The sequence below is a fragment of the Sphaeramia orbicularis genome, chromosome 20 (assembly GCF_902148855.1).
Source record: "Sphaeramia orbicularis chromosome 20, fSphaOr1.1, whole genome shotgun sequence".
Lineage (NCBI taxonomy): Eukaryota > Metazoa > Chordata > Actinopteri > Kurtiformes > Apogonidae > Sphaeramia > Sphaeramia orbicularis.
In genome coordinates, this window is record NC_043976.1 from 16515245 (window position 1) to 16528720 (window position 13476).

Below are 13476 nucleotides of genomic sequence, written 5' to 3' on the forward strand. Positions count from 1 at the left end.
TTGTTCTTTTCAGGGGAGGTATTCATATAAGCCTTCTTTTTGGCTTCTAACCTCTTCTGCACAATTTTGTTACTTGTTTGAATGTTGTTGTTTTTTCTATTGCTGTTTTTATTTTTGTGCAAATAAAATAAATAAATAAATAAATATATTTTCTAAGGTTCTTATAATTCATGTATGAAAGGGTTAAGAACGTGTTTATCACTTTTTCCAGTTAATACTTTGAAGCTGCAGTGGCAGTTTACTGTTCAATAGAAGCCGTTAGTGCTACTTCCTTGGTTATTCTTGGTAACTATTGCATATAATTCCCAGAAGGACCTGCGCGGTGTGCGCGCGGGACACCTCCAGCGGACTCTCTCCTCTTGATTGGACCAGAGCCGGTGCACGAGCCGGTGCACGCGGCCGCGGGGCTTGCGCACCTCTATAAATAAACGGCCAAGAAGTGTCAGAGTGTGGACGAGCAGGAGCGGTCCCACAACACCACTGGAACTCAACTTTTCCCGCTGTTTGGGATTACTTTTTTTTTTTGTTTGTTTTTTTTCCTTGTAATGGAGCCTGGAGAGTACCGTCCTCCCGGGAAGAAGCGGAGACGCCGCTGCCTCATTATAAGCGTCGTGGCTGCGGTTGTTGTCATTATAATCCTCGGTGTGGTGTTGGGAGTTTCACTTCGTCCAAACACAGACGAGCTAAAGCAAACATTTACAGATAGATGCAAGGCATTCAAAGAGTAAGCACTTTGTGTAGGAATATTCAAGCTTCCTCCTCCCTGTCATACCCACAGGCTTACTTCTCTCAACTCTGAAAAAGATAATTAATTTGGAAAAAAAAAAAAAAGTTTAAAATGTGAATATGCTGCAGTTGGCTTTATATGTTTCACTTTTTTTCCTTTTAATTATTATTATTTTTTTAATATAGTGTCTGCTTCCATGCTTAACCCTTTCATGCATGAATTATGAGAAAAGGTATCTAGATTTTTTCTTAGATTGATTTTATTACTCAAAATTAGGCTACAGTCAGTGGTGGCACCAGGATTTTAAAAGTGTGTGTGTGTGTGGGGGGGGGGGGGGGGGCAACTGGAGGGCAAAGAAAATGTTGGGGGGGGGGGACAAAAAATTTTGCACGTAGTGTGAAATTAATGTTTTGTGCTTTAGTGGCTGCTATATATATATATATATATATATATATATATATATATATATATATATATATATATACATATATATATATATATATATATATATATATATATTCATTACACTTTATATAGAGGGCAATTTTAGATAAAATCAGGTAATACTTAATTTATTCAAGGTATTTGTTAAAAACTACAGGATGAACAACTCAGACTTTCTGTTATGATTTTTTAATTGGTGCATTCTACTTTCACATATTTCTCTAGTGCAGCGTTACTCAAAGTGTGGGGTGGGCCCCCCAGGGGGGCGCGAAGGCATGCCGGGGGGGCATGGGATCTCTCCTGGGTGGTTGTTTTTTTTTTCCTCCTTCAGGTTAGAACATGTAGCAGGTGGAACTAATATTTTAGTGTTGGAGCACCCTGGACTCATTTTAGGGACGTCCAGAAAACCAGTCTGCTACCATGGTGATCTGTCACTAGACTAGACAAAGAGTTTAGGTTTGGACAATGGACAAGGACTGAACTGGAAAAGAAAAATGTAGAATGTTTCTGTTTTTGCACAGTTTGTACAGTTTGCACCTTAATGTTCTGAGATGTGCAATGGAAACGGGCTCATTGCAGCCACTGATATTGTTAAAATTTTCATCTTATGTTTATGCATTTGGCAGATTTGGCAAATTTTGCCAAAATTTGTTTGTTCTAATAAAAGTAACTTTATTGTCATTGTTGTAAGATAATTGCGCATTTCCAATTTTTATTTGGAAAAATATTGTCTCGGAGCAGTCTGGTTGGGTTTATTTTTATTGTTCAAGTAAAAATCTAAGTTATTTTTAATTTGAACAACAAATTATTCAAGGAAAAGCAAAAAGTATTGTTACAATATTGACGTTTCTTTCAATAAAAGTTATAATTGCACCACTGTTACAATGTTGCTGGGGTTGGGGGGGGGCGGGGGGGCTGGAGATTTTTCATCCTCCAAAGGGGGGCCCAACAGAAAAAGACTGAGAACCGCTGCTCTCGTGGGGCTTTGGACAGTGACCAGCTGGCCTTTGAGAGAACCCTCTAGAGATGTGTGCATGGGCGGGGGGGGGGGGGGCTGTCTGCCTGGTTGTTTTATAAGTGGATCAAAATGTGTGATGTACGCTTTCATTGACAGATTTTTAAAATTTCTTCGTTGCCTGAATTTTCCCAAAGATTTGCCCAAATCTGGGGGGGGGGCAAAGGTTGTGACTGGGGGGGCATTTGCCCTCCCATGCCCCCCCTTGGCGCCACCACTGGCTACAGATGAAATGCATTTTGAATTTTCTTTGAAAATATGGTTTTATACAGAGGATATTTCGCTTCCCGAGACCCAGGAAAGCACAGGTTTTGGCTTTTTTTTCTTTAAATAATTGCCCTTTTTGGAAACATCATGATGCAAAAATTTTTTAGAAGCTTTTTTTTTTATTATTATTTTTATAGAATGTCCTTTGCGGTAGACAGTTTTTTTTTGTTTTTTTTTTTTTAATAAAGCAGAAAACCCATAGCTGGGTATTACGAGGTAAACTTTATGAGATCGCAGAGCAGTCCAAATTCTAAAACTAAGATGACACTTTTTTCATTGTATTGCATAGAGTCTATAGAGATTTGCCCCCATGTGGTTTGGAGAATATTGCCTTTATAACCCTTGGAAAAGTGAGCTTAAACTATGTGTCCACAAATATGTACACCATGCATGAAAGGGTCAAATAATTTTGGCAGGAACCAGTTTGTTTTCTGCTGCAATCCTGTCAAATACAAGATAATAAGTCTGTCAGTTATGATGGTCTAGACCACAGGTGTCAAACATGCGGCCTGGGGACCAAATCTGGCCTGCCGAAGGGTTCAATCCGGCCCCTGGGATGAATTTGTGAATTGCAAAAATTACACTGAAGATATTAACAATCAAGGATGTTAAAATCACTTTAGGTCATTTCAGTCTAAAGCGGATCAGACCAGTAAAAGACCATCATAATAACCTCTAAATAATGAAAACTGTAAATTTGTCTTTGTTTAGTATAAAAAACTGTAAAATTACACAAAAATATTGACATTTACAGACTAGCCTTTTACAAAAAATGTGAATATCTGAAATGTCTTAAGAGAAGTATGTGGAATTTTAATAATATTCTATTGGTTATTTAATATTTTGTGTGTTTGTAGATGCACTGTGATCTCTAAGTTGTGATTTACATGTATAAATGATAAACTGAGGTGTAATACTGTTAACATTGCACTTATTTTACGAATGAATTTTCAGATTGTTCATATTTGTTCATGTTATGTTCAAGTACAATTCGTAGACGTAAACATTTTCATTACGAAATTTACTTTTTTTACTCAAAAGTTCTTATCCTATTATTCATATTATTTTACTGGTCCGGCCCACTTTAGATCATATTAGGCTGAATGTGGCCCCTGAACTAAAATGAGTTTGACACCCCTGGTCTAGACATTGAAATAGAGGAACCCGCTTTTATCAGGATGTATATGTGTGAGGTCCGTCTGCAAAACTGTCATTTATTTTTCAGATATGACTGTGAAAAGATCTGGGATGTGTTTGTTCAAGCCTTTGTCGGAAAGGATCCCTGTAACGTCCCCATGGAGGCTTACAACCCTCTCATAGATGCAGCGCCCTTCAAACCTGCCTGCAACAGAGTAAACGTCAATCATCCCTTACTATGAGTCAGAATGATTTATTTAACAGTGGTGTATTGAGATTTGTTTTTGTTGTTGTTCTTTTTTTTTTTTTTTGTTAGATGATGTTTTGGAGCAAAACAAAGAATGTGGTCCACGATTTTACAGACAAGAGAGATTGTTATGTCACCCTGGAGGATACTCTGTTAGGATCGGTCATGGATGGTCTCAACTGGTGCGGGAAGGAGGGAAGCCAGGGTAAGAACCTGCGGACACTGGTGTGAATTATGTAGAAAATGGATTTGATTTGGTGCGTACAAAAGCTCTTGTAAGACGTTCTTTGTGGGAGTTACACCACGGTTGCATGATAATGACAACAACATGGGTCTAAATCAGGGGTGTCAAACATGCGGCCCGGGGGCCAAATCCGGCTCGCCAAAGGATCCATTCCGGCCCGTGGGATGAATTTGTGAAACGCAAAAATTACACTGAAAATATTAATCATTTCAGTTCAGGTTCCACATTCAGACCAATTCAATATCAAGTGGGTCAGACCAGTAAAATACAGTTATAATAATGTATAAATAATTACAACTTGAAAATTTTCTCTTTGTAAATGTAAACATTTTTTTGTCATTTTACTGTATTTATACTAAAACAAACTATCATTTCTCATTAAAAAAAAGAATAACCTGAACAAGTATGAACCGGAAATGTCTTAAGAAGTGTAATTTTACCAATTTTCTGTCTGTTATTAAATGTTTTGTGTATTTGTGGATCCACTGTGATCTGTAAGTTACAATGTACAAGTGTAAATGATAAGCTGAAGCATAAAACTGTTAAAATTGCAGTTATTTTTCTTCAGAAATTTCAGTTTGTTTCTGTTATTCATATTGTTTTAAAGGGTAGTTTGTAGATATAAACATTTTTATAATGTAATTTTACTTTTTCATTCTAAAACATGGAGAAAAGTTTGGAGTCGATATTGTCTGTTTATTATTATGTTATTATTTTACTGGTCCGGCCCACTTCAGATCAAATTTGGCTAAATGTGGCCCCTGAACTAAAATGAGTTTGACACCCCTGGTCTAAATCCTACTATCAGTCCTGTTTGCGGAGTTAGGTTATGTACGATGCCTTTACATAAAAGCAAGTTCCATCAAGTCCTGTTAAATACCATCAAGTCAAGCCGATTCATGCTTTTTTTTATAATAAACATTCTCATAAATAGTTATCATACACATTTGTTATCACTCACATGCCATGAAGATTGTAAATGACAGTTACACAGAACTTCCTGAAAAAAAATTACAACATATTTCCAAGTAAGAAAAGGCGCACAAGGTCATGAGGAGTGGTGTAACCTGCTTGTTGTGGTTGTATTATCACCTCGATTAAATCTTGACATTGAGCCACATGCAAGTTTGACATGGGAAGTAGGACAGCTATCACTTATTCACCTCCTAAAATACAACTGTTATGATTTTATTGTTGCACTATTGTACCACTAAGTGTTGCCTGCTAGCACCCTACTAAAATAACTGACTCATTTATTGACGATAAAAAGCATTAAATCATTGACTATTTTCTTCCAGAGATATTTACTACCGGCTGCCCTGGATGGACGGATTGTGAGAAGAATCCAGTTCGCTCATTTTGGAACCGAGCCTCAGCTGCAGTAAGTTGTCAACAAGAACCAACAAGTGGAATAGTTCAGTGGGAGTTGAAATAACACATATGTTAAACATAAGGTAAAGTTAGTCTCTCCTGTATACGAGAATTTGACAGTCAGGAGAAAAAGGAAAGTCGGCCTGCTCGGTGTTTCATCAATGAGGCTTTGTGTCGGTCTCCATGGAGCCACATTGCACAGTTCTCTCCTGAGAGAGCAGCGGCCCACTCATTTAGAGCCTGCACACATTCACATGAGCAGCTGCTGGCATCTTTAGGACACCACACACACAAAACAGTGAATAGAATAGAATAGAATAGAATAGAATAGAATAGAATAGAATAGGCTTTATTGTGATTACACAAGTAGTGCAATGAAATTACAGGTGGTCTCTGCCAGCTACAGTGCACTATGCGACTAAATACAACACAGTAAAACAGACATACAGTCACGGAAAAATTATTAGACCATCAAAAGTCATCAAAAACAATGGTTATGCAATCAGGTCCTAACTTCTGTGTGTGTCATGTGACTAAAACAGACAGAAAAGAAAACATGGAATGCCTAAAAGTGCTGTTTTTGTCAGTACAATGCCATAGCTGTTGATGTAAGAACTGAAGTGATTTTGGTTATTATCAAGAAAACCATGGAAAATGGATAGATACCAGCTCTTAAATTACACTTTTATGAGCTATTTTTGTTGTTTTTCTTGTATTTGTCCAAACAAATGTACCTTTAGTTGTACCAGGCATTAAAATGAACAAGAAATTGAAGAAAACAAGGATGGTCTAACAATTTTTTCTGTGACTGTATATTAAAAGAAGAAGAAAAAAGAAAAACGATTATCAAATTGTCAAATGAAATTTTTCATTTGATTATTCACAGGGTTGCTGTGGGTAAATTTCAATTAATCACGATTAAATATCATTCATTTTTAATCTAAAATTAATCACGTTTCATTTTGCATGAGCAAACAGACTCAAGAAAGAAGAGAATATATGTGCACTTAACTTGTTTATTAAACACCTTCAGCAGTTTCAACAAAACAACTTGAAACAACTGTTCTGTATTGGGGTTTTTTTTGGACTTACATTTCCATCCAGAGGGCCAACGTGCTGTTTAGCGTCTTCCGTCTTTATCAGCCAGTTCTGCCGCCTGTCACTACCAGATCAACTGCCCATTTGTGCATGCTAATTCTACTTGGACAAACTGACTGAACTGCATTGTCAGAGATGTTCAGAGTCATTCTGTGCTGCAGATAGATTAATTGTGTTAACATTTTTAATCAGATTAATCATAATGATGGAATAATCCACGTTAATGCATTGATTTTGACAGCCATTTATAAAATAGTGTGCAATAGAAATATGTGCAAATTACAGATATACTGTATGAAATATAGAAGAAGTTTGTTTGTTTTTTAAGAAAAAATTTGCAAATATATCAGCTTAAACATACATGTGCAAGACATGAGGTACATGTTCAGAGAGTTGTTATTACACATTTCACTGAGGTATGGTGTGTGTGTTAGCAGTCTGTACAGCCCAAGATAAGAAGCTGTTTGTAAATCTGGTGGTGTGGGATTAGATTTAGCCAATGGAAGTTTAGGAAAGTCAAATGTAGACAGGTGTTGTTTCCAAGGACAGTTGGTGAAAACTTTGCAGCAGGCCTGTACTCCACATGCTTAATTATCAGCCTGTATTTGATTGTATGTTGATTAAAAAACCCTGCAGCAAAATACCACCCAGTAGAGGCCAGACTAAACAGGATTTTCCACTTCTAAACTAGACTGTGAAACTCTAGAGGTGTGGAATAGTGTCATTCCTGATGTGTTCGGTTCTGCTCAATATCTCTGTGTTATATTTCCTTGATTTGAGATTGAGCTGGATGGTTTCTAGTCTTCATCAGATATAAAATCACTGAGTTCATTATCTGAACTGACCTGTCTGTGAACTCCTATTCATCATCATGCTGTTGCAATTATGTGTATTTTACAAGCCACGTTATCATATTTTATTATCGGGCACACTGTTCGTGCTAATATGAAGGGAACAGAATTTCAATTTATGCAGCTCACTAAAACTAGTCATGCTGTTACATCTAAACCAACCTTGGGCTGCATTCAAACTGAACTCACTATAAGTATTTGCTAAACATAACTGTAGTGTTATGGTGTGTGTAGTTTGCAGATGTTGCCTGTGGTGATGTCTCTGCAATGTTAAATGGATCCATAGCAACGCCGTTCAGTCCTTCGAGGTAAGTCGACCTGTTGTCTTTATTTATGGCCTCACTGATAACATTTTACAACTTAGGCCCAGTAGCAACGTCTCCTGTCATCCAATCAGATCTCAGATAGACTTCATATGCATCTCTATACGCAGCACATCTCATGTATTATAAGCATGTTACACAACAACTAAACATGACAGCAACACAATTAGCTGTGGAATGGAACGTGCATTTCCTCAAGTACTGGAGTAAAGTTCAATGTGAGGGTTCTTCACTTGAGAATTTCCATTTATACTTACATAATACGACATTCTGAAGGGAAGTACTGGACGTTTTCCTCCACATAACCTCACTTACAGTTTTTAAAAGCAGATTTTTCCTTCTTCTCTTTATGTTTTATGCTTCACAAGTGTATATTTTCTGTGTTCTGTCTTCCCTGCACTTTATTTTACTCTTCTACAGGGTGGGGAAGCAAAATTTACAATATTTTGAGGCAGGGATTGAAAGACAGTATATGACCAATTAGTTTATTGAAAGTCATGAGAATTTATTTGCCACAAGAAAATTGGCATAATAGAAAATGTTTTTATTCTATGTGTCCTCCTTCTTTCTCAATAACTGCCTTCACACGCTTCCTGAAACTTGCGCAAGTGTTCCTCAAATATTCGGGTGACAACTTCTCCCATTCTTCTTTAATAGTATCTTTAAGAAAGTCGACATTGCTGTGTGATGTCCTATTGGTAGCATGTTCTAAAACGCCCCAAATAGCAGAATCCAGAGGGTTTAGATCTGGGCTAGAAGGCGGCCATAAACATGATTCCCAAAAATTGCTAAAGTTGGATTTGTTGCTGTTGTCAACAAGTGTTTTGGTGTTCTTGTGTAAGATTTTAAATTCAAATTATATTTTACTGCATTTCTAACGGTCTTGTTGTCTACCTCAAGTTCAATTGCCATTTTTCTCATGGATTTGGTTGGATCCTTTAGGATTTTGGATTTGAGAGCTTTAATAAAAGCTTCGGTACATTTTTTGTTGCTTCCTCCACTTCCAGACTTTCTCGTAACAGTTTTGCTCATAGTCATTCTCTTCTTTCCATTATAAACAGTCTTTATGGACACTCCAACTATTTTTGAAATCTCCTTTGGTGTGACGAGTGCATTCAGCAAATCACACACTCTTTGACGTTTGCTTTCCTGATTACTCATATGGGCAAAAGTTTCTGAAAAGGTATGGATAATAGTGTTAGGTATGATTATGACATCAATATATGTTTGGTTTCAAAACAATTGACGTAGTGCCTGCTGAGAAAAAACAACTAAATGTTCATTGTAAATTTTGCTTCCCCACCCTGTATTTGTCAGCTGTGCAATTTCCCCCTGGTGAGATCAATAAAGTCTTATCTTATCTTACATTTATTTGTGTTTTTGGTAACAGTTCAACAACTTTGAATTTGAACCCTCCAGGTGCTGCAAAGCTATCTTTATATTAATTTTGGCAAAAATCGAGTGGATTTCTACAACCCGTTTCAATTCCTGCTTAATTTGTTACATCTATAACTAGTTACGTCACAACATTTGCACATATAAGGTCAAGACTTCCGACGAACATTTCTCCCAGTACACTATAATTGTTTGTCAGCAGCAGCGGTTGTAGCCCATACTGAAAATATGTCCAAACTTTGAGCGGATTACCTAAAATGTTCAGTTGTTGGTTGAACAGGACAGAGCAGCACAGCCGACAACCTGGAGGGGGCGGGGCCTGAAGTGGCTCATTTGCATTTAAAGGGCCAGCGCTCTAAATAACTTTTCTGGTGTCATTACCCAGAAATAGGGTTGAAGATGAACCTGTGGAGTTGAATAAATGAAGAATTTAGGCCCAAGTTTAGCATTTACAGTTTATGTACACCACAGGGAAATGTTTTAAAATGCATAATTCCATTTTAAAACAGCAAAATATCACTCCTTTAAAACTGCTAATTTTACCATGTACCATTTCTAGTCTACAAAACTGTCCTCTGTCATTGCATTAAGTCACACCCTTCACTAAGGAATGTCTTAGTTTTCATGATTGTCCCAACATATCAGTCAAAATAGATAATAAAAGTAGGTTATATAAAGAAATATCTGCATATTTGTGTGGTTCTCCAGTGTAAACTTATATAAATGTGTTGGTGTATCTTTGACACGTGCAGCAGGAAGCTCCTGGGTTCAGTTCCACTCCTTTCTGTGTGGAATTTTCATGTTATTCCCAAAGACATGCACCGTAATAGGTTAAACTAGTCAATTAAATTGCAGTTGGGTGTAAATGTGAGAGTAAATAGTAGTTTGTCTGTGTGTGTTAGCCCTGTGATGAAGTAGTGACGTGTCCAGGGTGTACCCCACTATTTATGTAAAATAAACAGTTTAAAAATCCATGTATTTCTATTAACCTCCGAAGACCCAACTATGGTTTTTGTCCATGTTTGTGGACAAGAGTTCCACAGCTTTATCTTAAAAAAAAAAAAAAAAAAAAAAAAAGCCACTGCTAAGGACATTCAGAGAAAATTTTAAAAAAAAAGTATCTGAAAAAAAGCGCCAGTGTCATGCTGACTTCCGTCTAGACAATTAAAAAAAAAAAAAATTAATTCAGGAATTTGTATTCTCCTGGGTCTCTGGAGATTAAAGTTTATTTAGAAGGTGGCACTTACAGGTATAAAAGTGCATATTCTTAGTTTTGATTTATCTTGAGTATATTTAACATTAAGGCATGGCAAGTTTATTTGTATAGCACATTTCAGCAACAAGGCAATTCAAGGTGCTTCACACAGGACATTGAAATAAAAAGAAACACATTTAAAACATTATAAAAGTAACATGTAAAAGGTGATTAAAAACAGCAAGTAAGAAAACAACACATACAATCCAAAAAAAAAAAAAAAAAGGAATGCAACACAACACAATTTTAGAGTAGCCCAAAAATGTGGTGCTTCAGTATTTTATTAAATCAGAATAATGCATAATTGAAAACAGCTGAGGGTAAATTTGATTATGAAAAAACAAAACACTGCATTAATAAATATTAATGCATTATTATTAATGCTCATATATTTCAATAAGGAATCCAGGACTTGTGCTTGTAACTTGTACTTGAGTATTTTGGATAAAAACTACCTCATCAGGATGACACTAGAAAGGGCTGTAATTATCCTGCAAAATTTCCTGATCTTTACCTCCGCCAAGGAGGTTATGTTTTTGCCAGGGTTTGTCTGTTTGTCTGTCCGTTAGTGTGCAACATAACTCAAAAAGTTATGGACAGATTTTGATGAAATTTTCAGGGTTTGTTGGAAATGGGATAAGGAAGAAATGATTACATTTTGGTGGTGATCGGGGGTGGGGGGGCCCACGGGGGGGGGGGGGGGCACTGATCAGCCTTGGCGGAGGTCTGCGCTCTCCGAGTGCTTCTAGTTTATAAATAAATTCTCTTTACATATTTGAAGACTATAAATGTAAATGTCTTCATGTTCAGCTTTTTATACACAGTGACATGTTGAGATAATTCCATCTAGGGATGTAATGATTACCGGTATAATGATAAACCGCGATAAAATTCCCGCCAGTTAGTTTTACTGTTTAAATTCTAATTATCATGATAACCGTGTTTGATTACCGCACTTTGAAAGAGAAAGAGAGAGAGAGAGAGAGAGAGACCCTAAAACAACTCAAACTTGATCTGGAAAATGGTCAAACAATGGCCAAAAGGTGACATCTTTAGTGCACATTTGTATGTTTGATGTTTACATGTTAATATTTGAATGTTTCTACCAACAGAAAGTACATTGTGCCTATTATTTTATTAGATTTTTTAGTTGTTTTGTTTTTTTTTTCTCAAAATACAACTTGGTCAAATTATTTCAGTGTGTGTATAAGTAGTTTCTGAACATTCTGAGCACATTTCAACAATACCGCGATAATAATGATAACCGTGATAATTTTGGTCACAATAACCGTGATATGAAATTTTCATACCTTTACATCCCTAATTCCATCTGACATTGCTTCTTGTTTTTACTCAGTATCTTTGCGACCATCGAGTTGGTGCGTTTTAACTCCACCAGAGTGAAGAGCCTCAATGTTGTTCTGGTCACTCAGAAGACAGAAGTGTAAGACTTGGTGTGTGTGTCTGTGTGTGTGTGTTTGTGTGTGTGTGTGTGTGTGTGTGTGTGTGCTACAAAGCAAAAATACATAGATACACAAACATAAAGTTGTTAAATGTGTAATCCAGTGTTTTGTTCTTTATCTCCAGGACAGACTGCACAAATCCATCTTTGAAGGACTTGCAGAAAGAACTGGACCAAGGGATTAAATATAAGTGCACTGAAGTCTCAGAGTGAGTGCAGTGTGTGGTGTTGGTTAAGATGGAGGGCAGAAGAACACACTATATTTAGACTTTCACATGTTGACTGACGACTGACTGCTTGTGATTTTCTCCTGTCACTGCAGATCTCGGATCGAGGCATGTGGTGCAGATCCTCAGATCCCCTGCGGTGGCTGTTGGTGACAGTGTCAACACAAAATGTCATATTTTACTGCAGTTCTGTCCTAAAATACTGTACAAATGTCTTTTCATTTGACCTGTGTGCCAGTTTGAAGTAGCTACAATGTGAAAAGTGCCTTTATATATCGATAGCCAAAAAACAAAACCTCCTATCTGAAATGCAAATTTTTGGATTTTGAGTTTTCGCATTAAATGGTGAGAACAAGGATGACTCCACATTTTCAGTCTATCTGCAAGATAATCCCACCCTTTCTTATGACATGAAGGTCACCTGACAAAAAACCTCCTCGACCATACTATAATAAAACTAAACTTTTTTTTTCATTCATTCATTTTCTGAACCCGCTTTATCCTCACTAGGGTCACGGGGGTCGCTTGGAGCCTATCCCAGCTACATAGGGGCGAAGGCAGGGTACACCCTGGACAAGTCGCCAGTTCATCACAGGGCTGAACATATAGAGACAAACAATCACTCTCACATTCACACCTATGGGCAATTTAGATTAACCAATTAACCTATTAGTGCATGTCTTTGGATGGTGGGAGGAAGCCGGAGTACCCGGAGAGAACCCACGCAGACACGGGGAGAACATGCAAACTCCACACAGAAAGGTCCCACCCCCCGTCGACTGGTGTTGGAATCGAACCCAGGACCTTCTTGCTGTGAGGCACGAGTGCTAACCACTGCACCACCGTGTCGCCCCAACTTTTTTTTTTTTTTTTTTTTTTGTTTCCTGAAAAAAGTGATTTTTTTTCCAGGTAGGAGGTTTTGTATTCTGGCCATCGATATACAGTATAGACCTGTATGTTTATAATATTATAGTCTAGACTCGGCAGTTTTATATTTTAATATATTGTTGTTAATGTAATAGCGATACTTTATATCAAGTCAAAAAGGGTTCTTCCTGGTAGCAGGATCAGCTATATTTTTAAATAAAATGTTAAATTTGGATACAAAATTAGCTTTGGTTTTAATTTTTTTTCCACACATAACCACATTTTCCTGAGATTTTTAAAGAAATTGACAACTTTGATTAAAAAAAAAAAAAAAAAAAAGTATATTGAAGCTGTTGAAGAATGTGCATGAAAAAGAAAGTGCACAAATCCCGGGTGAGCCCCTAATTTGTGTTAGGTCTGATTTAGGATAACCTGAGTTTACTTACCAAAAAAAGAGCAGTACCTGCACAAGTTTTTAGTCCAAAGAGTTTATTTATTTACAAAAGTGAAACACAATTTCAGGATGGACGCAGCTAAAATGACAAA

The 13476-nt window shown here is 37.0% G+C and overlaps 1 protein-coding gene across 1 annotated transcript; it reads left to right on the forward strand.

The window, feature by feature from the left end:
- Positions 1 to 442: 442 nt before the first annotated feature.
- Positions 443 to 12515, forward strand: LOC115411121 (ADP-ribosyl cyclase/cyclic ADP-ribose hydrolase 1-like). Its single transcript, XM_030123068.1, has 8 exons — positions 443 to 724; positions 3679 to 3805; positions 3907 to 4042; positions 5380 to 5462; positions 7636 to 7709; positions 11732 to 11818; positions 11962 to 12045; positions 12159 to 12515. The coding sequence occupies exons 1-8, from the start codon at positions 546 to 548 to the stop codon at positions 12214 to 12216; spliced, it is 828 nt and encodes a 275-aa protein (XP_029978928.1). The 5' UTR covers positions 443 to 545; the 3' UTR covers positions 12217 to 12515.
- Positions 12516 to 13476: the final 961 nt, after the last annotated feature.

Bases quoted from the DNA above. Each gene is read 5' to 3' on its own strand.
- LOC115411121 (XM_030123068.1), top strand. From the start codon at position 546: ATGGAGCCTGGAGAGTACCGTCCTCCCGGGAAGAAGCGGAGACGCCGC. The intron at 3,806-3,906 runs GTAAACGTCAAT...TTTTTTTGTTAG, and splicing joins TCAAACCTGCCTGCAACAGA to ATGATGTTTTGGAGCAAAAC. The intron at 7,710-11,731 runs GTAAGTCGACCT...GTTTTTACTCAG, and splicing joins ACGCCGTTCAGTCCTTCGAG to TATCTTTGCGACCATCGAGT.